Source organism: Rhopilema esculentum, chromosome 20, assembly GCF_057945365.1.
Source record: "Rhopilema esculentum isolate cy_ngs chromosome 20, ASM5794536v1, whole genome shotgun sequence".
Taxonomy (NCBI): domain Eukaryota; kingdom Metazoa; phylum Cnidaria; class Scyphozoa; order Rhizostomeae; family Rhizostomatidae; genus Rhopilema; species Rhopilema esculentum.
In genome coordinates, this window is record NC_142834.1 from 10723280 (window position 1) to 10740549 (window position 17270).

At 34.5% G+C, this 17270-nt stretch overlaps 1 protein-coding gene across 1 annotated transcript in view; it reads left to right on the forward strand.

Moving 5' to 3' along the window:
- The window catches only part of LOC135687480 (focadhesin), a 36665-nt gene that overhangs the window by 15556 nt on the left and 3839 nt on the right, over positions 1-17270 (forward strand). Inside the window, exons 18-41 of the mRNA XM_065204047.2 lie at positions 763-813; positions 1115-1198; positions 1951-2098; positions 2447-2632; positions 2753-2874; positions 3192-3284; positions 4060-4148; positions 4605-4646; positions 5361-5580; positions 5933-6087; positions 6198-6371; positions 7470-7623; positions 8038-8157; positions 8607-8729; positions 9098-9175; positions 9651-9722; positions 10087-10189; positions 10943-11023; positions 11729-11857; positions 12708-12823; positions 13487-13600; positions 14028-14165; positions 14679-14762; positions 16027-16123. Of these exons, the coding sequence (XP_065060119.2) occupies positions 763-813; positions 1115-1198; positions 1951-2098; positions 2447-2632; positions 2753-2874; positions 3192-3284; positions 4060-4148; positions 4605-4646; positions 5361-5580; positions 5933-6087; positions 6198-6371; positions 7470-7623; positions 8038-8157; positions 8607-8729; positions 9098-9175; positions 9651-9722; positions 10087-10189; positions 10943-11023; positions 11729-11857; positions 12708-12823; positions 13487-13600; positions 14028-14165; positions 14679-14762; positions 16027-16123 (2773 nt within the window). The remainder of the gene's footprint in view (positions 1-762; positions 814-1114; positions 1199-1950; positions 2099-2446; positions 2633-2752; positions 2875-3191; positions 3285-4059; positions 4149-4604; positions 4647-5360; positions 5581-5932; positions 6088-6197; positions 6372-7469; positions 7624-8037; positions 8158-8606; positions 8730-9097; positions 9176-9650; positions 9723-10086; positions 10190-10942; positions 11024-11728; positions 11858-12707; positions 12824-13486; positions 13601-14027; positions 14166-14678; positions 14763-16026; positions 16124-17270) is intronic.

The following is a 17270-nucleotide window of genomic DNA, read 5'->3' on the forward strand; positions in this document are numbered from 1 at the left end:
AGAAAATTCAAAAAATCAATTTATCTAACAATACTTTTATAACTTCAATCTTGACCTTCTAGTTATTTTTGTGTTTTTTTAATGACTGATGATGGAAAAACTATTCTTGAAAACGCCAAATTATTGTCATTAGTAATGGCAGCATCTTTTGCACTTATAGGCTATCCTGTTAAAATATCCCATCATTGTTTTCTTTTTATTAAGCTTCGTATCCCTGTACCTAAGCTTGGATGTCCCTCGTACTTTTAAGCTTGGATTATTTCTAATTTACAACAAGTGTATGTATCCAGTGGAATTTAAAATAAAACTGAACTGAACTGAACTGAACCTCCCAACCTGTCGTTATTGTATCTAGCTAACTCCCAATAACCTTTGGTGTTAATTGTGGTGCCTCATATGATTTTACCTAACGTCATTTCTCCTCTCGTCTTATTTCTTGTCACTTCAGTTTGTTACTAATGGCTCTTGTCCAACCGGCATGCTTAGCGGCAGTTGTCTTGAGAAGTTTACTGTCTTTTGTATTTTCATGCAGTCCGATGCTAGGCTGGTCTTTTGAATGATAGTCGCAAAGCATGCCGGTTGCGCAAGAGCCTTTAAGATTTCAAATGTCGAGCTCATTAGCTTTATTTTTTATTGCAAAAATAAAATGCATTTAATTCTGTGATTACTATACATTGACTCATTGTTTACTCTTATCATAACCATTTAAATTTATCACTTTGATCTTAATAGTCAGAGCTAGATAATTTTCTTCACTTTCAGAACTTCATCCAATATGCTTGTGATTTCATATGGCAGTACGTTGATCATGAGGTATATCGAAAAATTGATATTCGAATAGTTTAAATGCATATTCTAACCAAGACAAACATTAAAATTCGCCTGAGTACTATAGAATTTTATATGATATTTGCATCATTTATATTCAAAAGAAATTGTAACATTTTCATTAAGATTTCAAAGTGTTTTCTACCAGTTCACTAAAACATGGCATTTTCCACTTTTCTTGTGTTGTAGACCGAGGATCACCAATATTTATATGTTATGAATACTGGTATCTTGATCTAAAACTATCTACGTTTTCTTAATTTTTGCTTGGTTTTTCTTTTAAAAGAATCCAAATGTTGGATCTGCAGCATTTGCCTTTTTGACGAACTTCCAGGTGGATAGTTTTACTGTAGGAAATTTACCACCAAAAGTAAGTCTGTTTTTGATTCTTTCATGATTTTAAGACAGACATCTAATCCTACTATTGTTATTGTGATTTCAAGGATTTTTCTATTAGAAGCATTCATGAGCTTATTGGAAGTCCTTTTGTTGATCTCAAAATTTAGTTGCACTCAGCACTATGATGCATCGTCAAACATGCTTCGATAAATGGAATAAAATAGATATAGGGGATATGTGAAATTCGGTTCTTACCCTTTCAAAATTTTCATGAATTTTAAGGGATTAATTCCTTTAAACGATAGAGACTTTTATAGGGCTTATCTTTGTGGCTACCTTATCTTTGAAATCTGTTCAAATTTTCTATTACTCCTGTTTACATGCACTGGTATCAGCCCAAAAACTAACCAGGAATAGCAGTCTTGCTTATTAACTGCTATATTTCATTAGAGCACTGTACAGTAAGGGAATAAGGGAGCTTAAAGTTTGTGACTAAAAACACATTCTTATGAGAATAGGAACAAAGTCACGAGGGAACGGTTAGATAAACATTTTTAATGCTTCATACAGGTGCTGTTTGTTAGGTCAGGTTGTAGCTGTCATCATCATTATTTCTCCAACTTCAACTTGAAACCAACCAGATCTCACTATTCATCTGCATTTTGGAAATGTTTGTATTTCTTGGTTAATTGTAAACTTTTATGAGACAATGATAAAGATTTTCAATAGTATGAATGCTATTTGGTAATTGAAACAGTTACATTGGACATCTTTCTCTGGTAGGTACGACCTGTTATCGCTGACCTTCTGCTTAGAAAACACAACATGAAAAAAAGGCCTGAAGATGATGACTTTAACCCTTATAGAGAACAGATTACCGGACCAGCCTATGCGTTACTTCTCCACAATATGGCGGATAAAACTACCGAAGGTTTTGCATTTATTAACTTTTCACTTTACTGTTCAGTTGTTATTACATTTCTTTAAACATATTTAGGTCATCATCAGCTTGACTCAATCTCTCTTTCATTAATACACAAAGCATAGACTGTATTTGATAATTTCTCTGCCTGGAGTTTGACAGAAACCCATTCTAAACAAAATTTGTAAATGCTGCTTGATACTTGAGTATTTTCAGTTAATTTCCTGTTTAAATCACCCAAAAGAATAAAATTTATTGGTCCTATGTCTACATACAGATCTTTTAAGCAATTGTACTAATACTGTTATCCGTGAATCTGCATTATAACTAAATATAGCAGACTTCTCTTTGTTTTAGGCTACGGCACATTATTGACGAAATTGTTAACAAAAGAAGTAGAGATGCTGCCACGAAATATAAGCAGTGCCACGGCAGCCAGAAGACTTGGCTCAACTTATGAGAAATTTGTTGAGGGAATCCCTTGGTTTCTGCAATCCATGTATCGGAAGACATGCAAATCAGCTTTGATACCAGGCTTAGCTTGTAAGAATATCTAGAATTATATTTATTTCTTAAGCTAAGTCGTCATCATCTATCACGAAAGTTCTTTTTCTATATATTCTTTGGAACTCGCCATTATGCCTATGTTATTTTGCTTTAAAGCTGGACTGCTTAGTTGCTTCAAAACAACCATTCACCTTGGCAAACGAGAAGAACCAGGCAGAAACGACCTAATTGAAGATGCTAAAATTAACAGACAGATGCTGGACAATCTTCTTGGTGAAGTATGACAATGCTCTTCAAAAATCCTGTTTCTATTTATTATATTCGTTTGAATCCTTAGATCAAGGAATTGTGGGTTAACGTTGGTCGACTGAATGCCGTTGGTCCTAAAAATTTGTCTCTGTGGAATTTGCCTCAGTGGAATTTTTCTTGACTGTAAGAAGATAATTTAAAGAGGTCTTATGCCTTGTGAAGAAATTTTAACAATATTTTATGTCTGCTATCGTTTTAATCTTTTTGCCATTGAATATTTAATCTATTTTGGAAAAACAAGATTTGTTGCTCCTTTAATGACCTAAACATCAATCCTTTGTTTCAGGTCAACGTGGAACCTGCAGATTGGCAACATGCTATTATGGCACCAATATCTTGGGCGAAATTGATGGACAGGATTTTTGATGTCACTTTACAAGTATCTTGTCTTTCTTTGTATCGATTTTCACGGTTACTGCCGAAGTGTATATTATAGTCGTGCCTTTCCTGTATTTTTCATAAGACTCACTGGATATGCATGCATGGGTAGACTAAGGTGAAGATTAATGCATGTTTGAGTCATCCGAATTGACCTTGGTTAGGGTTTTCACTTTTGAAGTAAAGAAAGTTTTCTTCTGAAAATTTGAAAAAATAGCAAAATTATCTTCCCAAAATTGCAATAGTTTCTTTCTTCCAATTTCTATTTTTCAGCAATATTTAGATTCATCACAAAATCTTAGTATCTATTTTTCTATGAACCGTCTCCAATCTATGTCATATCGCAACTAAATTTTGTGCTTTGGAGCTAGATCCTCTCTCCCAGTGGCTGCACTCCACGTTATTTCTGCTTTCGTGAAATTCTGAAGAAACCAATTTTTTAGATGATCTATCCAGAGCATTTTATAAAGCGTTTCAATTAAATATATAGTCTGATAATAAGAAAAGGTACTTGATAAAAATGTCCTTAAAATTTGTTCTCAATCTAAGAAAAGTTCCATCGCTTTTGAAAGTCTTTAGACATGATCAATATTTGTAACAACAAAATATTGAAAGTGTGATTTTGATTAGTCTTGTTTCTGGAAAGCATTCATCCCCGAAAGGTGGTTTTTATGTTTCTATGACTATAAGTTTTTATATTTCTAGGAAACTAGTATTTCTCCTATTCTGGTATTCAAGTAATTTTAAAAGTGTTTTGATTAAATTTCCCGCTCTAGGGCAGAAAGGCAGAGCTGTCATTGCAGTTTGACAAAGGAAGCATAACCGAAGAATACTTGAAGTCGGAAACCGAAAGCTCTTTTTGCTGGTTAGTTTTTTCTTTGTTTTGTTTCAAAAGTATTGACTATACAGCTATTACAGAAGCACAAAATGTTACCTGACAGCATTAGGACAGTGTTATGAATTTTTAAAGCTATATCACCGATGCATTTGCTGAATCTATCGTCCCTTTATTTACTTTTATTTAAAAAAAATTCAGCGATATTGGTCTTCTTTTATTTTCAAAAGACTTTATAAACCGATCTGCCTACCAGCGCTTGACAGGCAATTTTTATTTCTTGTCTATCTTCTGCCAGTGCCAAGATGTTTTTTACGATGCTTCAGGACTGTATGACTGCAAACTCGACGATTTTTAGATGAAGAGACCTGAAGAACCGGGAGCTGGAACACAATTTAAAAACCTTGAAAATATACCTTCATCAAAGTTTTTTTGATTTGCTTGAATTGAGGTTAAAGATATTTTAAAGCTCCTTTCTTAATACAGGGTGAGAGACCAGTTAACGAGTCAGTTGATGAAGGCCTCCAAGTAAGTTCTCTGTGCTTTAAGACTTCTCTGAATGCTAGCAACATCAAGGTAGTTATTCTTGAGAACTATGGTCAAAAACAGAGAAATAGTAACCTTAAAGCTGAACAATCATTGGGAATTGATAACTGAGCAAAGTTATAAAGTTATTTTTATTCTATGAGTAGAAAATACTTATTCATCGTTTTTGTTTATTCATCATCGATTGTGTTGTCTTGAAATTCTTCTCTTTACCCTCTTTACATATATACGCTGTTTTTGTAGGCTTTCATAATCATTCCTTGATATTGCCTTCAATATAATCTCTACTCTCGTCGTTACCACAGGCTCTGATATTAATTAAAATAACTTAGTCAATAGTTCTAAATTCAGTTTAATGTACGTTTATATAATTGATTTCATTGTTTGTTTGAAGGTGGCATTCGTTACCGGTTTTGAGAAAACAAAAGTTATTTTTCAGAGATCCTAGGCAACTTAGACCAAGTGCACCAGCTTGATGGGATTTATATCTCTTAACAATACCATCCTATATATTTGGTCTTTTATGTGGTATAAGAAGTTCTGTTTTCAGTGAGGCATATAGCTTGAAACTTCCAAAAATGACAGTAACAAAAGTTGGAGCTCTTTTTCAAGTATGAATTACATAAATGGCTGGCTATTTAAATGAAAAAATGCTTTAGTAGATGTATTTCACTGACTGAACAAGGTTTTTCGTAGGGGTATTCCGACAATGCAAGGCAATTCAGTTCTCGCATTGGCTGCGTTAGCAGTGAAAGTATCCACTTCTAGTGACAATAAAGGTGATGACGAATTGAGAAACCAATCAGTTCAATATTTAGACAAGAAGTCCTGGCTTGCCAAAGTCGCAGACACAATCATGGTTGTTCTTGATGGAAATTTTAAACCCAAAACTACGCCATTGCAATGGTGTCAACAGGTCTGCTCTTTTGTTCCAGTTTAACTTGTGCAAATTTTTACAGTCACCTTCACTCGTATTCTCACAATAAGTCGACTATTATTCATCAGTTTAACAGGGTTCCAAATTGTAAAAAGAGTGTGGTAATTTAACTTAATGTGAAGAAGTAAATGTAGAAAATTGAATTGTAATTGTCCATTCCTTTTCCACATGCTTACCTGATTTATCTTAATTTTTTCTTACCTTCATCTTTTTTTAATTAGCTCCATATTTGCCCTACTTCGTATTTCGTTGTAGTCTTCTGTCTTTAGATATCCAAAACAGCGGTTAGGTTTGATTCATCAGTCAAAGAGGTGAATATCTTGCTTTGCAGTTTTCATCTCATAAATCTACCGCCAGTTCGTTGTTGTCGCGTGCTGCAGCAGCCATTGCTGTTTCAGAAGTTGCTTCGTCCCTTATTTCTGTTGATTTGGAGCGCATTCAACAAATTACCCAGTTGCTCATAACACGGATTACAGGACAAGAAAAGTTAGTATTTAAGATATATCATATTTATAATAATAATTGGTATTTGCTGCTCTTGATTGATGATGTAAAAACGTGATGAAAAAAATCATTTCGAATTTTCTTCTTCCCAGAGCAGGCAAATCGTCCATAATTCAATTCAGCTCTGCTATTGGACTTGGAATTCTCCTGAATCGGCTACAACAACAAGGCTTCAATGACGTCATAGGGCAAGAGGGATATTTGTTGTGTGCAAGAGCTTTGCATGTACTGGAAAGAACAGTTTACGACACAGAATTATGTAACAGGTTAGATTGTTTCATTAAATCCTATCTTTTTAACATATATGAGGCAGAAATATGGTTTATATATTGCTATAGAATTCTGTTGTTCTTGTCCCATTGCCTATTACTATGAAAATGTCGTGCTACAGTTGTTAATCAGTACTATAACTATTATGAAAGTCTTGTGCATGTTCCAGCTCATTAAAATTAGCGACAAATTTCCTGCCATCCCCAGTGATCTTCACCCTAGACAAGACTGTCGTCTCTTCTGTTTCGTCAAATAATACTTACCAGCGCAATTTTACAAGTAAATTTGTTAAGAAGTCATTAGAAATAAAGTTTGGGCCTTGATCAGAATCGAACTCAAAGTTGCTGTGCCTAAAACCAACTATTATTCTATTGAGCCAAACGGTTCAGTTTCACAGCCAAACCAGTTGTTTCTTCTTTTTCGACTTTATTCCTTTGTCAGAGCCATTTAGCCATAGACATTTCAATTTATAGGACAAAGTCTCACTGGAAGTAAATTTTCATGAGTCTGTATATCATGTGGAAATAGTAAACAGTATACAATTAAAAAGGAATGACATCAAAAAAGAAAACGAGAGATTTCCTATGTAAAAACATGCATGTGGCAAAAAGTGCTGCTATCATGCAGATACCATGTATGAAATCAACTGTGCTTCGACGTCTAAGGTTTCACACCTTTGAACATGTTAGCATAACATGACAAATTCTATAGTAATTTTTATAATTCACATAATTAAAATGCGTCTTATTCACTTTCTGTACTAAAATTAAAACTAGTCAAATAAATTTTCAGAGCAGGGCGTATCACGAAACATTGTGAAATACGTAATTGAAATGGAATTTCACGAAATGCTCCCTATTGAAGGTTCCCATTTCTCTTTGAATTGTTACCATATCTATCGTTTTTTACCCTGAAGTTTCCATATTGCGCATTTCTTATTATAATCTTTGTAGAGCTTTCTCTTTCAAATCTGCAAACCTTTCCCCAGAAAGCTTTGACTGTGGACAGGAATACACAGCCCTGGTAAAGCATTAATATCATGACAAAGGCCTTGTTGATATACAAGTTAAAGTGAGTTTTCTTCATTTGCACAGGGAAGGCGCCGTTTTTGGATATGGCCTAGCCTTGTGCGCAACATTCACAGAGAGTTCAAAAGATTCTAGAGTTTATGCCATCGCTGCTTATAACAAATTAGCTGAATTTGTAAAAAATCTGGATCTACATGAAAAACCGAGTCTTTTAGATGAGGTAAGACATAAAAGTTTTCATTTTTTAAAGAAGGCCAGACGAAAACAGAAATACACTAAAGTATATTAAGAAGGAATTTGTAAAAAATTTGATGAAATATGTAACATTTCAAAACTTATGATTTAATTGGTGAATTTAAAATGTTGGCGAACCTTTGGAGAACACTGTTTTGATCTTTGATCTTTGAGGTTCTTTGAGCTTTTGTTGTGTATTATATAACTGATCTATAAATGTTTGATACCTGCCCTTAGTATCTTAGCACAATTTGAAAACTTTTTTATGCTATTTATTTATAGACCTAGATATCCATCTCAACGGCCTATGGATCCGCCATTTTCTCGCCATATACGACAAGATAGTCAATTGGCTTCTTTGATCTCCTCGTATTTCTGATGCATGTCCATTTCTTTACAGGGATTCTATTTTGCTTTAGCGGTTTCAACTGTTAGCGGCTTTTTTGCTGATCTGATCAAGGCTAGTGTCGTAGCTGAGGCCTTGGATGTCATAAATTCAGTTCGTAAAATGCACCCAGCGGTATGCTTTATAGAAATTATATTCAATGCATAGTATATGATGGTAATACATAACTTCTCGAAGACGTATTGAAATATTGTATATAAATATGTATTTGTCTAGTGTAAAGCTAGAAATACATTCAGGGGAACCTTTTAGGCTCCAGAGATTACGACGCCACATTTAATTTGTATACAGTACTTGATATTAAGAGTGAAAAGTGGTGGTAATGTTTTTTAAGTTGGTGATGACTCCAATGCTTTAGGGCTGTTCTGCCTGTAGATTGTGTCTGTCTCTGATTTTACTGTTTTCCGTAAAAGCTTCGTTAAATGCCAATTGTTATTCTATACTTTTTATGTTAAGTTTTGCGCTCAAACCAATGAAATTGATTCTTCTTCGTCATCATCATTTAAAGTTTATAGAAAAATACTGTGTCTATTATATATTTGTTCCATATCTTACATTCTCAGAGCTATGTATTGCAAGCTGCGTATGGTATGCTGTTGCAGGGATCCTTGTACTCTGGCTTAAGCCAGACGAAAAGTCTTGTAGAAATTGCAGTTGATCTTTGGCTTCAAGACATGACAGATCAGGTTTCGTTTTTGTTATTCACAAGTAGTTATCTTCATTAGAGCATCTACCTTAAGACTACATTATGCAGTATTTTCAATGGCTCATTAAAATTATGTTTTACGAAAGTTAATTACTGTATTTTGTGAAAGCAGTTGTGGATAGAAGTAGACGATATTAATTTTTAACTTATTTATTTCTCATTTGAAAATACTTACTTGCCAAACTTAATCTGCGGCCTTCTTGCATAACTTAATATCTTACCCTAGCTCACCTAGAATCTCAACTTTCTAAAGACTAACTAACCATAGTCTAATGCAATCCTGAGGAAATTTCTGTCTCTGGCTCTTGAAAACAAGATATCTAATGTAACTTTTTAATCATGTTGTAGAAAAAGGCAACAGAAGAGCGAACTGCTTGTGTCTATGGTCTTTTGAACACATTTGGATGCAGTTCATTTCTTTTCCAGGTAGTTTTTTCTAAACAATCTTTTGGTGGTACAAAACTTGATAATGGCTTGGAAAAAAGCAAACATTTAGTAAACTAAAGCTTTTCGTCTGACACTCTTCAGAGATTAATACGTCAGAACATAGATCAAAACTCCAAGCTAGGAAATATATATACCCAGTTGTGGATATGGTGTTTTCTGATTGGCCTATTTCGATCCACAACTGGGTATATATATTTCCTAGCGCAGAGTTGTCGGTCTATGTTCTGACGTTTTAAACTCTGAAGAGTGTCAGACGAAAAGCTTTAGTTTACTAAGTAGTTTTTTTTCTAATAGCATTTTCATCCCAAGCTAAATACAGTAAAGCGTCCATGAATGGACATCCCCAATGATATAAGCCCCAAAAAAGAGACAAATAGGCTTGTCCCAAAACGGCTGACCTAAGTTGCAAGTCAATAGAAATAACATCTAGGCACCTTTTGTTGTCTTGTTCCAGTTTGATCAGCTAGATGTCTTCGATGCTTCTTTAAAGAACAAATTGGCAGTTGTTGTTAAGACGCTTCAGCAGGTATGTTTATCTTTAATACGATTTCAGTACGTTGCAGGTTCTTTACGCTAAGAGACCAAGTAACCTTTATTAGATTACATTTTGCATTTTTAAGGGGGCTTGATGATTAAAAAGAATTAGAATTTGATGAAGTTTCGTATAAGTTTGGTTTTCTTTAATGATATCTGCTTGCAGACACAAGCAACCAGGATTGAATTCTGTGCTTCTTCTATGCCATCAGAATATGGTGTAGCGTTCGTAATCAAGTCCAATAATCGAATTAGCAAACAATCACCAACGGAAAGCAAATCACCACGAAATTCAACAATGCATTTTCGAATGCCTGACCTGCGTAAGGGTGATCAGATTTTTTATATCTTTTTAGTTAGTAGAAATAACTGAAGAGTCGTCATTCTGCATCCATTGCTGCAGACTGCTTGGATTACTCCATCTTGTCTACCTTGGAGGAACGCAACGACAATCTGCCTGTGAGTATGTAAAAATTTATATGACACCTTCCGAAGTGATAAGTCATGTTCAGCCATGTATTACAAAATATCTCTTTCTCACTTTTTAACGTTTTTATGACCGGTGTCCATAGCACCCCCCCCCCCTCATTTCCTTGTAGTTCAAAATTTTTCCTTCACGGGGTTCCTTGCACAATTTTCAAATGTAATGATGAATGCATACCTGTCAAGCTTCATTTACACGCTTTCTATTAATGAGGTCTACAATCGTGGACAAAAATAGTTGAAAATTTTCTAGAAAGCTTAATGTATTCTCTTTCCTTTCAAAATATACTTTCCCTCCTCCGCCAATTCAATGTTGGATGCATGTTTTTGAAGCACTAATGATAAAACTACCAATCAAACATTGATTCGGGGGAAAGAGGACAATTCAAATATACAGGGTCAACACATTTGGTAGGAAATTGCAAACATTTACTTTTGTCTCAATAATTGAGTCCAGGATTGTAAGCCCGAGCAAGGTAAGACAAAGCTATTGTTTTTCAATTTTTGTTCAAATCATTTTGAGTTTCATTCGGCAAATATGATTGATTGCTTACTCGGATCAGGGGCGGACACTTGATCAAATATTGGGGGGCAAGCCTATTGTTTTAATAAGATGACGTCACATTTCCCATTGTTTTAGAACAAAAGACCATTGTCCTCCAAAGTATTGGAGGCGGTCGCCCCCCCTCGCCCCCCTCGGATTCAGTTTACATTCATTTTATTTTTCAGTGCCTGGCAACTATAATTATTTAAGTGAATCAAGTTTACTTCGATCCCTGTTTGACTGCCTTGTCGAAGCAGGGAAATCAGGTGAGTTTTGTTGTCAAAAATTACCAGGTATAAAATTGAGCTGGTGCAAGAAATATGCTGCCATTTTTCTAGATTTGCTCAGATTTTAGAATTATAGTTCTTCATATTTTATATTTTTCATGCAATGATTTGAAAGCGCTGAATCTTTGTCTATCAACCGTGCTGTAATGAGATGTCCAAGGTGCCACAGTATAGTGTAACATTGTATCTATAGAAAGAAGACAAGTCATTGATAATTTTTATAGTATGGTTTGTCATTTTATATTACTGAAGCGTATTCCATTCAATGAAACTCAACTGTTAACGATCTTGAATCTAAAAATTAATCATAGGTAGCATGTGTTGTTTGATACTGAATCACATTTGTTACTAATTAACTAACAAACTAATAATATGTACATTGATGTACTCTGGTATACCTGGAAGGTTTGATTTAATAAATAGATGTAAGTTTGAATTCTGATTTGATTACATATATTGAGAATTTGCAGCCATAGAAAGTATTGATAAAAAGTAAATATCATCTATTAATAAGTGTTGTTTTACAAGATTTCAAATTGCATAGTCTAGATGTAGTTTTTTATTTTATCTTTTAAATCAACTTTCATCACTCAAGACCGTAAATGAAAATCGACTTCTGTTGAGATATTCATTATTTTTTAATAATATTTTGAAATACCTCTGACAATGTTTTTCTTTGCGTAGGCCCAAACGGCAGATTCTCATCACAAGCTGTGAATTCAATAATCCACCCACTTATTTCCACCTCCGCAATGAAACTGCCTCCTGTCAACTGGGCCTTAGTACTCAGCCCGCTTATGAAACTTGGCTTCGGTAGGTGAATAATCCATGAGAATGCATGCACAGATTTCTTCTACCTGTTACGACCCATTGATATGAAATTCAGTCAATTTTTTAGCTTCATCGTCAAATTTCATATATGAACTGTTTTGGGAATTTCCAATGCACTGTGTAGTGCAGTGCAGTGCAGTGTAGTGCAGTGCAAAGCAGTGCAGTGCAGTGCAGTGCAGTGCAGTGCAGTGCAAAGCAGTGCAGTGCAGTGCAGTGCAGTGCAGTGCAAAGCAGTGCAGTGCAGTGCAGTGCAGTGCAAAGCAGTGCAGTGCAGTGCAGTTAGCTATGTGGCAGCATATTTATTGCTTGAGAGTTGATTTTTTGGCTAGAGACTGTTATGACATGATTCTCTAACACGCTACACATTTAGTTTGCAATGTAAAGCAAGTTTTCTGCTTATTCAAAATATTGCCTTGGAAGAACACGTAACCAGCAATAAAATAAACTAGAAAGCAGTTGAATGCATTTTTCTCTTTCGGTTGGAAACTTTGTATGAATGTAAGTTTAAAAACAGTTACAAAGATGTTAGAGCTCTTAGATGTAAGCGAAATATTTCCGTAATTTTAAGTCAATGTTTCGACGTTATGATGTTTTCCGTTCTATCAAAACCCTTTGAAATAATAAATATTTCTTGCTTTGTTCCACATTTTTTTATCTTTTTGTAATAAGGTCTTTGAATCTGAGCCAAAATTCAAGACAGTCCCAAATCTGTGTTTGATTATCAGGAAACAGACCTGTTAAGAAAACTTGCTCTCCATTTGATGTTAGCTTATTTGAATTTTTGCATTGACAGCTTATCTGCAATTTCCTTTTTTCTGATTTTTCTGCACAGATAAAGAAACAAGGCGTCTTTGTTTCAAGTTTGCTGTTCTCAACATTTCTTCTTCTGCCACCATCCCCACCTGGCTGTTATCATGGATGAATCCTTCAGTTTTTCTGTCTCTTGAGGTTTGTTAGCGGTTTTTTCCAGTGCCCTACCTTTTTCATATAGGTTTAGATTACACATAACGAGGACACGTTAGCTAAAGAGAACAAAAGAACTGAACTCTATTTCTCATCGGTGATAGCTCGATATTGTTGAACATTATTGATGTTCGTCGAGATTGTTTGAATTCGAAGGCAAGCATGTCCAAAACAGAACGTGCACTCGATTTTATTACTAAATTAATTTCCATTTTGTAAAGGGAGGGCAAGATCTGAGAACGTAAAAGTGAGGTAGGTCTCTTCTTCTCGCATGAAAGGGACTAGGAATTGCAACTGCCTTAAAAAACCGTAACGTTTCTTCATTCCTCGATCGTTGAAATGGTGCCAGAATTTCCCTGCACAGTCTATTGGGTATGTCCATTCTTGATTGAGACTTTGATTTAGAAGATCCTTCCGCCATTGAGAATTGAATTACGATGGCATTGGGATTGAGCTAATCTTTGAACCGATAGCCCAAACCGAAATTTGTTTACATGGTGCTGAAAGTAATCGTACTTGGAACTGTATGCATATTTGCTTACATAATGGTACATGTCCCAATTAATAGTAACTACTGTATAATTTTGCAAGGTTGTCAACTCAAAAGTCAATAAAGTTTTTTGGCAGTGATTATTCCTCCTCTTCCAGCTTGAATGCAAGCAAGAAATCTTAAGCAGCATCAATCATATCATTAAATTTATTCCAATAAACAAAGTGAAAATGGTAGCAAAAGATATGATGCTCAAAGCCTTTCTAGAGCCAGTGAGTATTCGTTATTTAAGTGTTTGTGAAAAAATTTCCCATTTTAGCAAATCTAATAAAAAATCCAACCCAATCTAGTCCTCGGTAACACTGTTTTCCAATTCGCATAGTTTGCTCGAAACTCTTTTGTTTTAATTGTAACTCTATTGACGAATATTACAAATTGAATAATCAATTTTCTCTGTTGATAGTGCGTTCTTAGAACAGAACTCAACACATCGAACATCATAGGTCGTGTAACTTTTTCCAACCGATAATTTTAAACTGGATCTTTTTGTCTTTGTATAGGAGTTGAAAGTTTTGTTAAAACGTTTTGCTAAATTCTATGTTTTCTGTATGAAACATGAAAAACCACGAATGATCTGGACCTAAATATTTATTGAATTTGAGAGTATTTTTGACTAGCCTTTTTGCTGGCGCATTTTAGGATGCCACTGAAAGCCAGAAGCTGGCGGTGTTAGCTAGCATGAAAAAAATGGCCGAGTTTCCGAATCCTGTCCAATCATGCCTTCTTTGTGTCAAATGTGCTCTACAAAGAATAACTGCAAATGAAGATGCAATGAAGGTATCTATATTTAATGTTGTTTTCATTTTTTCGTATTGCCAATTCTTTATTAGTTTGACTATCTCTAAAAATAAGTTTATAAAATTTATTAGCTATAAAGTCCAAAGTGCATTGATCGTCTTCTTTTATCATCCTGTGAATTGAGACATTTCCCACTATTCATTCCCACTATTTGATTAGTTTTAAGTATCAATCTGAATATAGTACACTGCTAAGAATTAAAGCGCAAATGCAAGCAGAAACTTGTACCCACGTAGATCGAAGGATTGTGAGAGTAAAAGTGACGCGTTTGATTGGTTCTAGCTTTGATTAATCTCGATTTAATGACACAGATTTATTTTTTCATGAATAGTGACTTCTCCTTATCTCCGTTTTTCTCATTTTTCCATTTTGGATTTTACACTTTTATTCGCTCTTTCGTTTTTTAGTTTTTACCTTCTATGCCTATAAAAATATTAACTTTTTCACAAATGTTGAAGAATTTTCTGAATTTTTTACGAAATATTTTGAAAGGACCATAAAAATATCAAAGGCATTGCAGACTGTGTCCTGCGACTCCCGAAGGAGCTTCAGCACGATTTTTTGAACAATATCCAGGTAAAATTATTTTTATTTCAGTTTTTCTTGTAAAACAACCTGGCCTTCGTATTTTTCCAGTCCACTGTCAAAGCATTAGTGGATGTATTTGCATTTACGCGATACAAGTGGCTAAGTGTTTTAAAGCTTATTTTGCCTCTTTGCAGCGCTTTTTCATATATTAGTGATTAGAATGATATCAATATCGAACGATTATGTGAAATGAACCTTTTGAAGAATAAATTAATCTACCAATGAACTAACGAGAATAAAAGAGCTGGGTGAAGAGTAAATGGGAGAGGAAAGAATTTCAGAGGAAAAATGAAAAGAGAAGGTAAAAAATTGACAAGAACGAGAGAAAGAATGAAAAATAGAAAGAATAAAAGAAAAACACAAGAAACTAGAAAAGATAAAAAGTTAATAACGAATGAAAGATTGAAGATTAATAAATGAAATAATTTAATATATAGATATCTGATAAAAGAAAAAGCAAAGGAAACCAAATTGATACAAATTAATGAAAGCTAATGAGAATAAAGAATGCTATGCATTCTTTTCCACATTTTACTCAAAGCCTTGGCGAAGTCTGTAAATCTGAAATCCATGCATTTACGATTTTTTCAATATCAGCATCATTTATTGAGTTTGTAGCCGTTGCATTTTCTCTGCCTGAGCCGTCAACGCTTCCTTGTCAATTTTATCTACTTAAATCTTGTTTTTTATGATGCGCACAGTAGATAATTCCTGTAAAGGCGAAATTACCTTTGCAGCTGAGTGAACAAATTTCCCATCTCTATGCCACTTGAATATGTTAACCGTGTGAACAACTCAAGTCTCGGTCTGCAATTAAGGCAAAATATGTTCCATCTTTCATCCTGCATTCTGGCTTGTTTGATATTTTATCAAAAATTACCCAAGTTAATTAAAGACTAAGAGGATATTTTGAAATTTCCTGACAATTTTTTGAAATATTCGTTGACAATTCCATATACCTCTTTGCATTAAATAACTTACTAGGTCATTGAACCCCAATGACCTATGGTTAAATAGGAATTTTACAGCCTACTCAAATTCAAGCACAAAACTAACGCAATTTCAAGAAGCAATCATTCCCAAAGATTTAGAGCATGGAAATATTTTCTCCGAACACATATTAACAACAACCGTATCAAAGTACATGCTAATTTATGATAATACCATTCGGATATTAATTTATGTAAAAATTGCACAAATGCTACTTTTAGGACCTTTTTGATCATGATGTTCATTATACCTGTTATTGCAGACAACGGAACATATTATCAGGATTGAGTCAGCTATGGTTGCTTATTTTGGCTCAACATTGAAGACCATGGAAAGAGCCTTTGAGCTTTTCTTAGGAGGTAAAGGCCCTGTTTACACGGTACCTAAATCATATACAGTTGAACCTCCATCAACGGACACCTCTATACAACGGACACCTTCAAACAACGGACAGACATTTGAGTCCCAAAACAAAAGTTATAAAAAGATGACACCTCCATACAGCGGACACCTCCCTATAACGGACAATAACATTGGTCCCACCGTTATATGGAGGTTCCACTGTAGTATCAAATTAGAATTAAATACCGAATTTGCTGCTCTCCCTTTCTATTTAACGAAATGAAACCACATAATTTTTAATGTAGCAATTCACTTGAATGAATTCGATTCACTTTCACTCTGGAGCCTCCTATTAAAGTCCTGGTTTCGTACAGCCCCTTTGCAAACAATAGTCTATGCTCTGCAGCGCGTAACGTGGTCAGGACGTTGCTTTGTGAATAGACGTAGACGTATCGAGAAATTGATTCGATATCGTGTGCACAGCCTAATTTTCAGTAGGCAATCGTGTAAACAGATCCAGGATCTTGGTATCCACGGCGTTAAATATTACACCACTGTTTAATTCAGAAGCCAATATCATAGATAGGTATCTTTAGAATTTTTGGATATCACCTGGAAACCTTTCAACGAATTAATGTTATATCTCGAACATAATTTAGTTAAGGGTCTAGAAATGAATGTGTGTTTTCTCGATAAAGTCTATTATTGATTGGCTGCTTATACAAATAGGTTGTTATTTTGTTTCTTATCTCATCAAGATAACAGACAAGGAAATATATGTAGATCCTGAGTGCAGCTCTTGGAACTATTTTGGCCGCGTGATAATGAAATAACCAAAGTGATTGTTAAGCTATCACCACGGAATATTACAAGACATTATTTGATTGTAACTTATTCTCAAGCAGAGGTTCAGGCAATATTTATTTTTGTGAATAAACATAAAATGTTTGCAAACTTAAACATTAAATTTTGAAATGCCCTTTCAGTTTTTTGGTTAAATAAGATCACGATACGCGATATTATCACAGCTGTGTTAAACTTTTTATGTAAGGTACTTTGTGTTTTGTAACCTGCATTTCTTTATATTATATTTTCTCGTGTTCAGGTGGACTGAATTGAAAATCTCTGTTGAAATTTAGATAGAACAAGCTGGGCTGCTGAGAA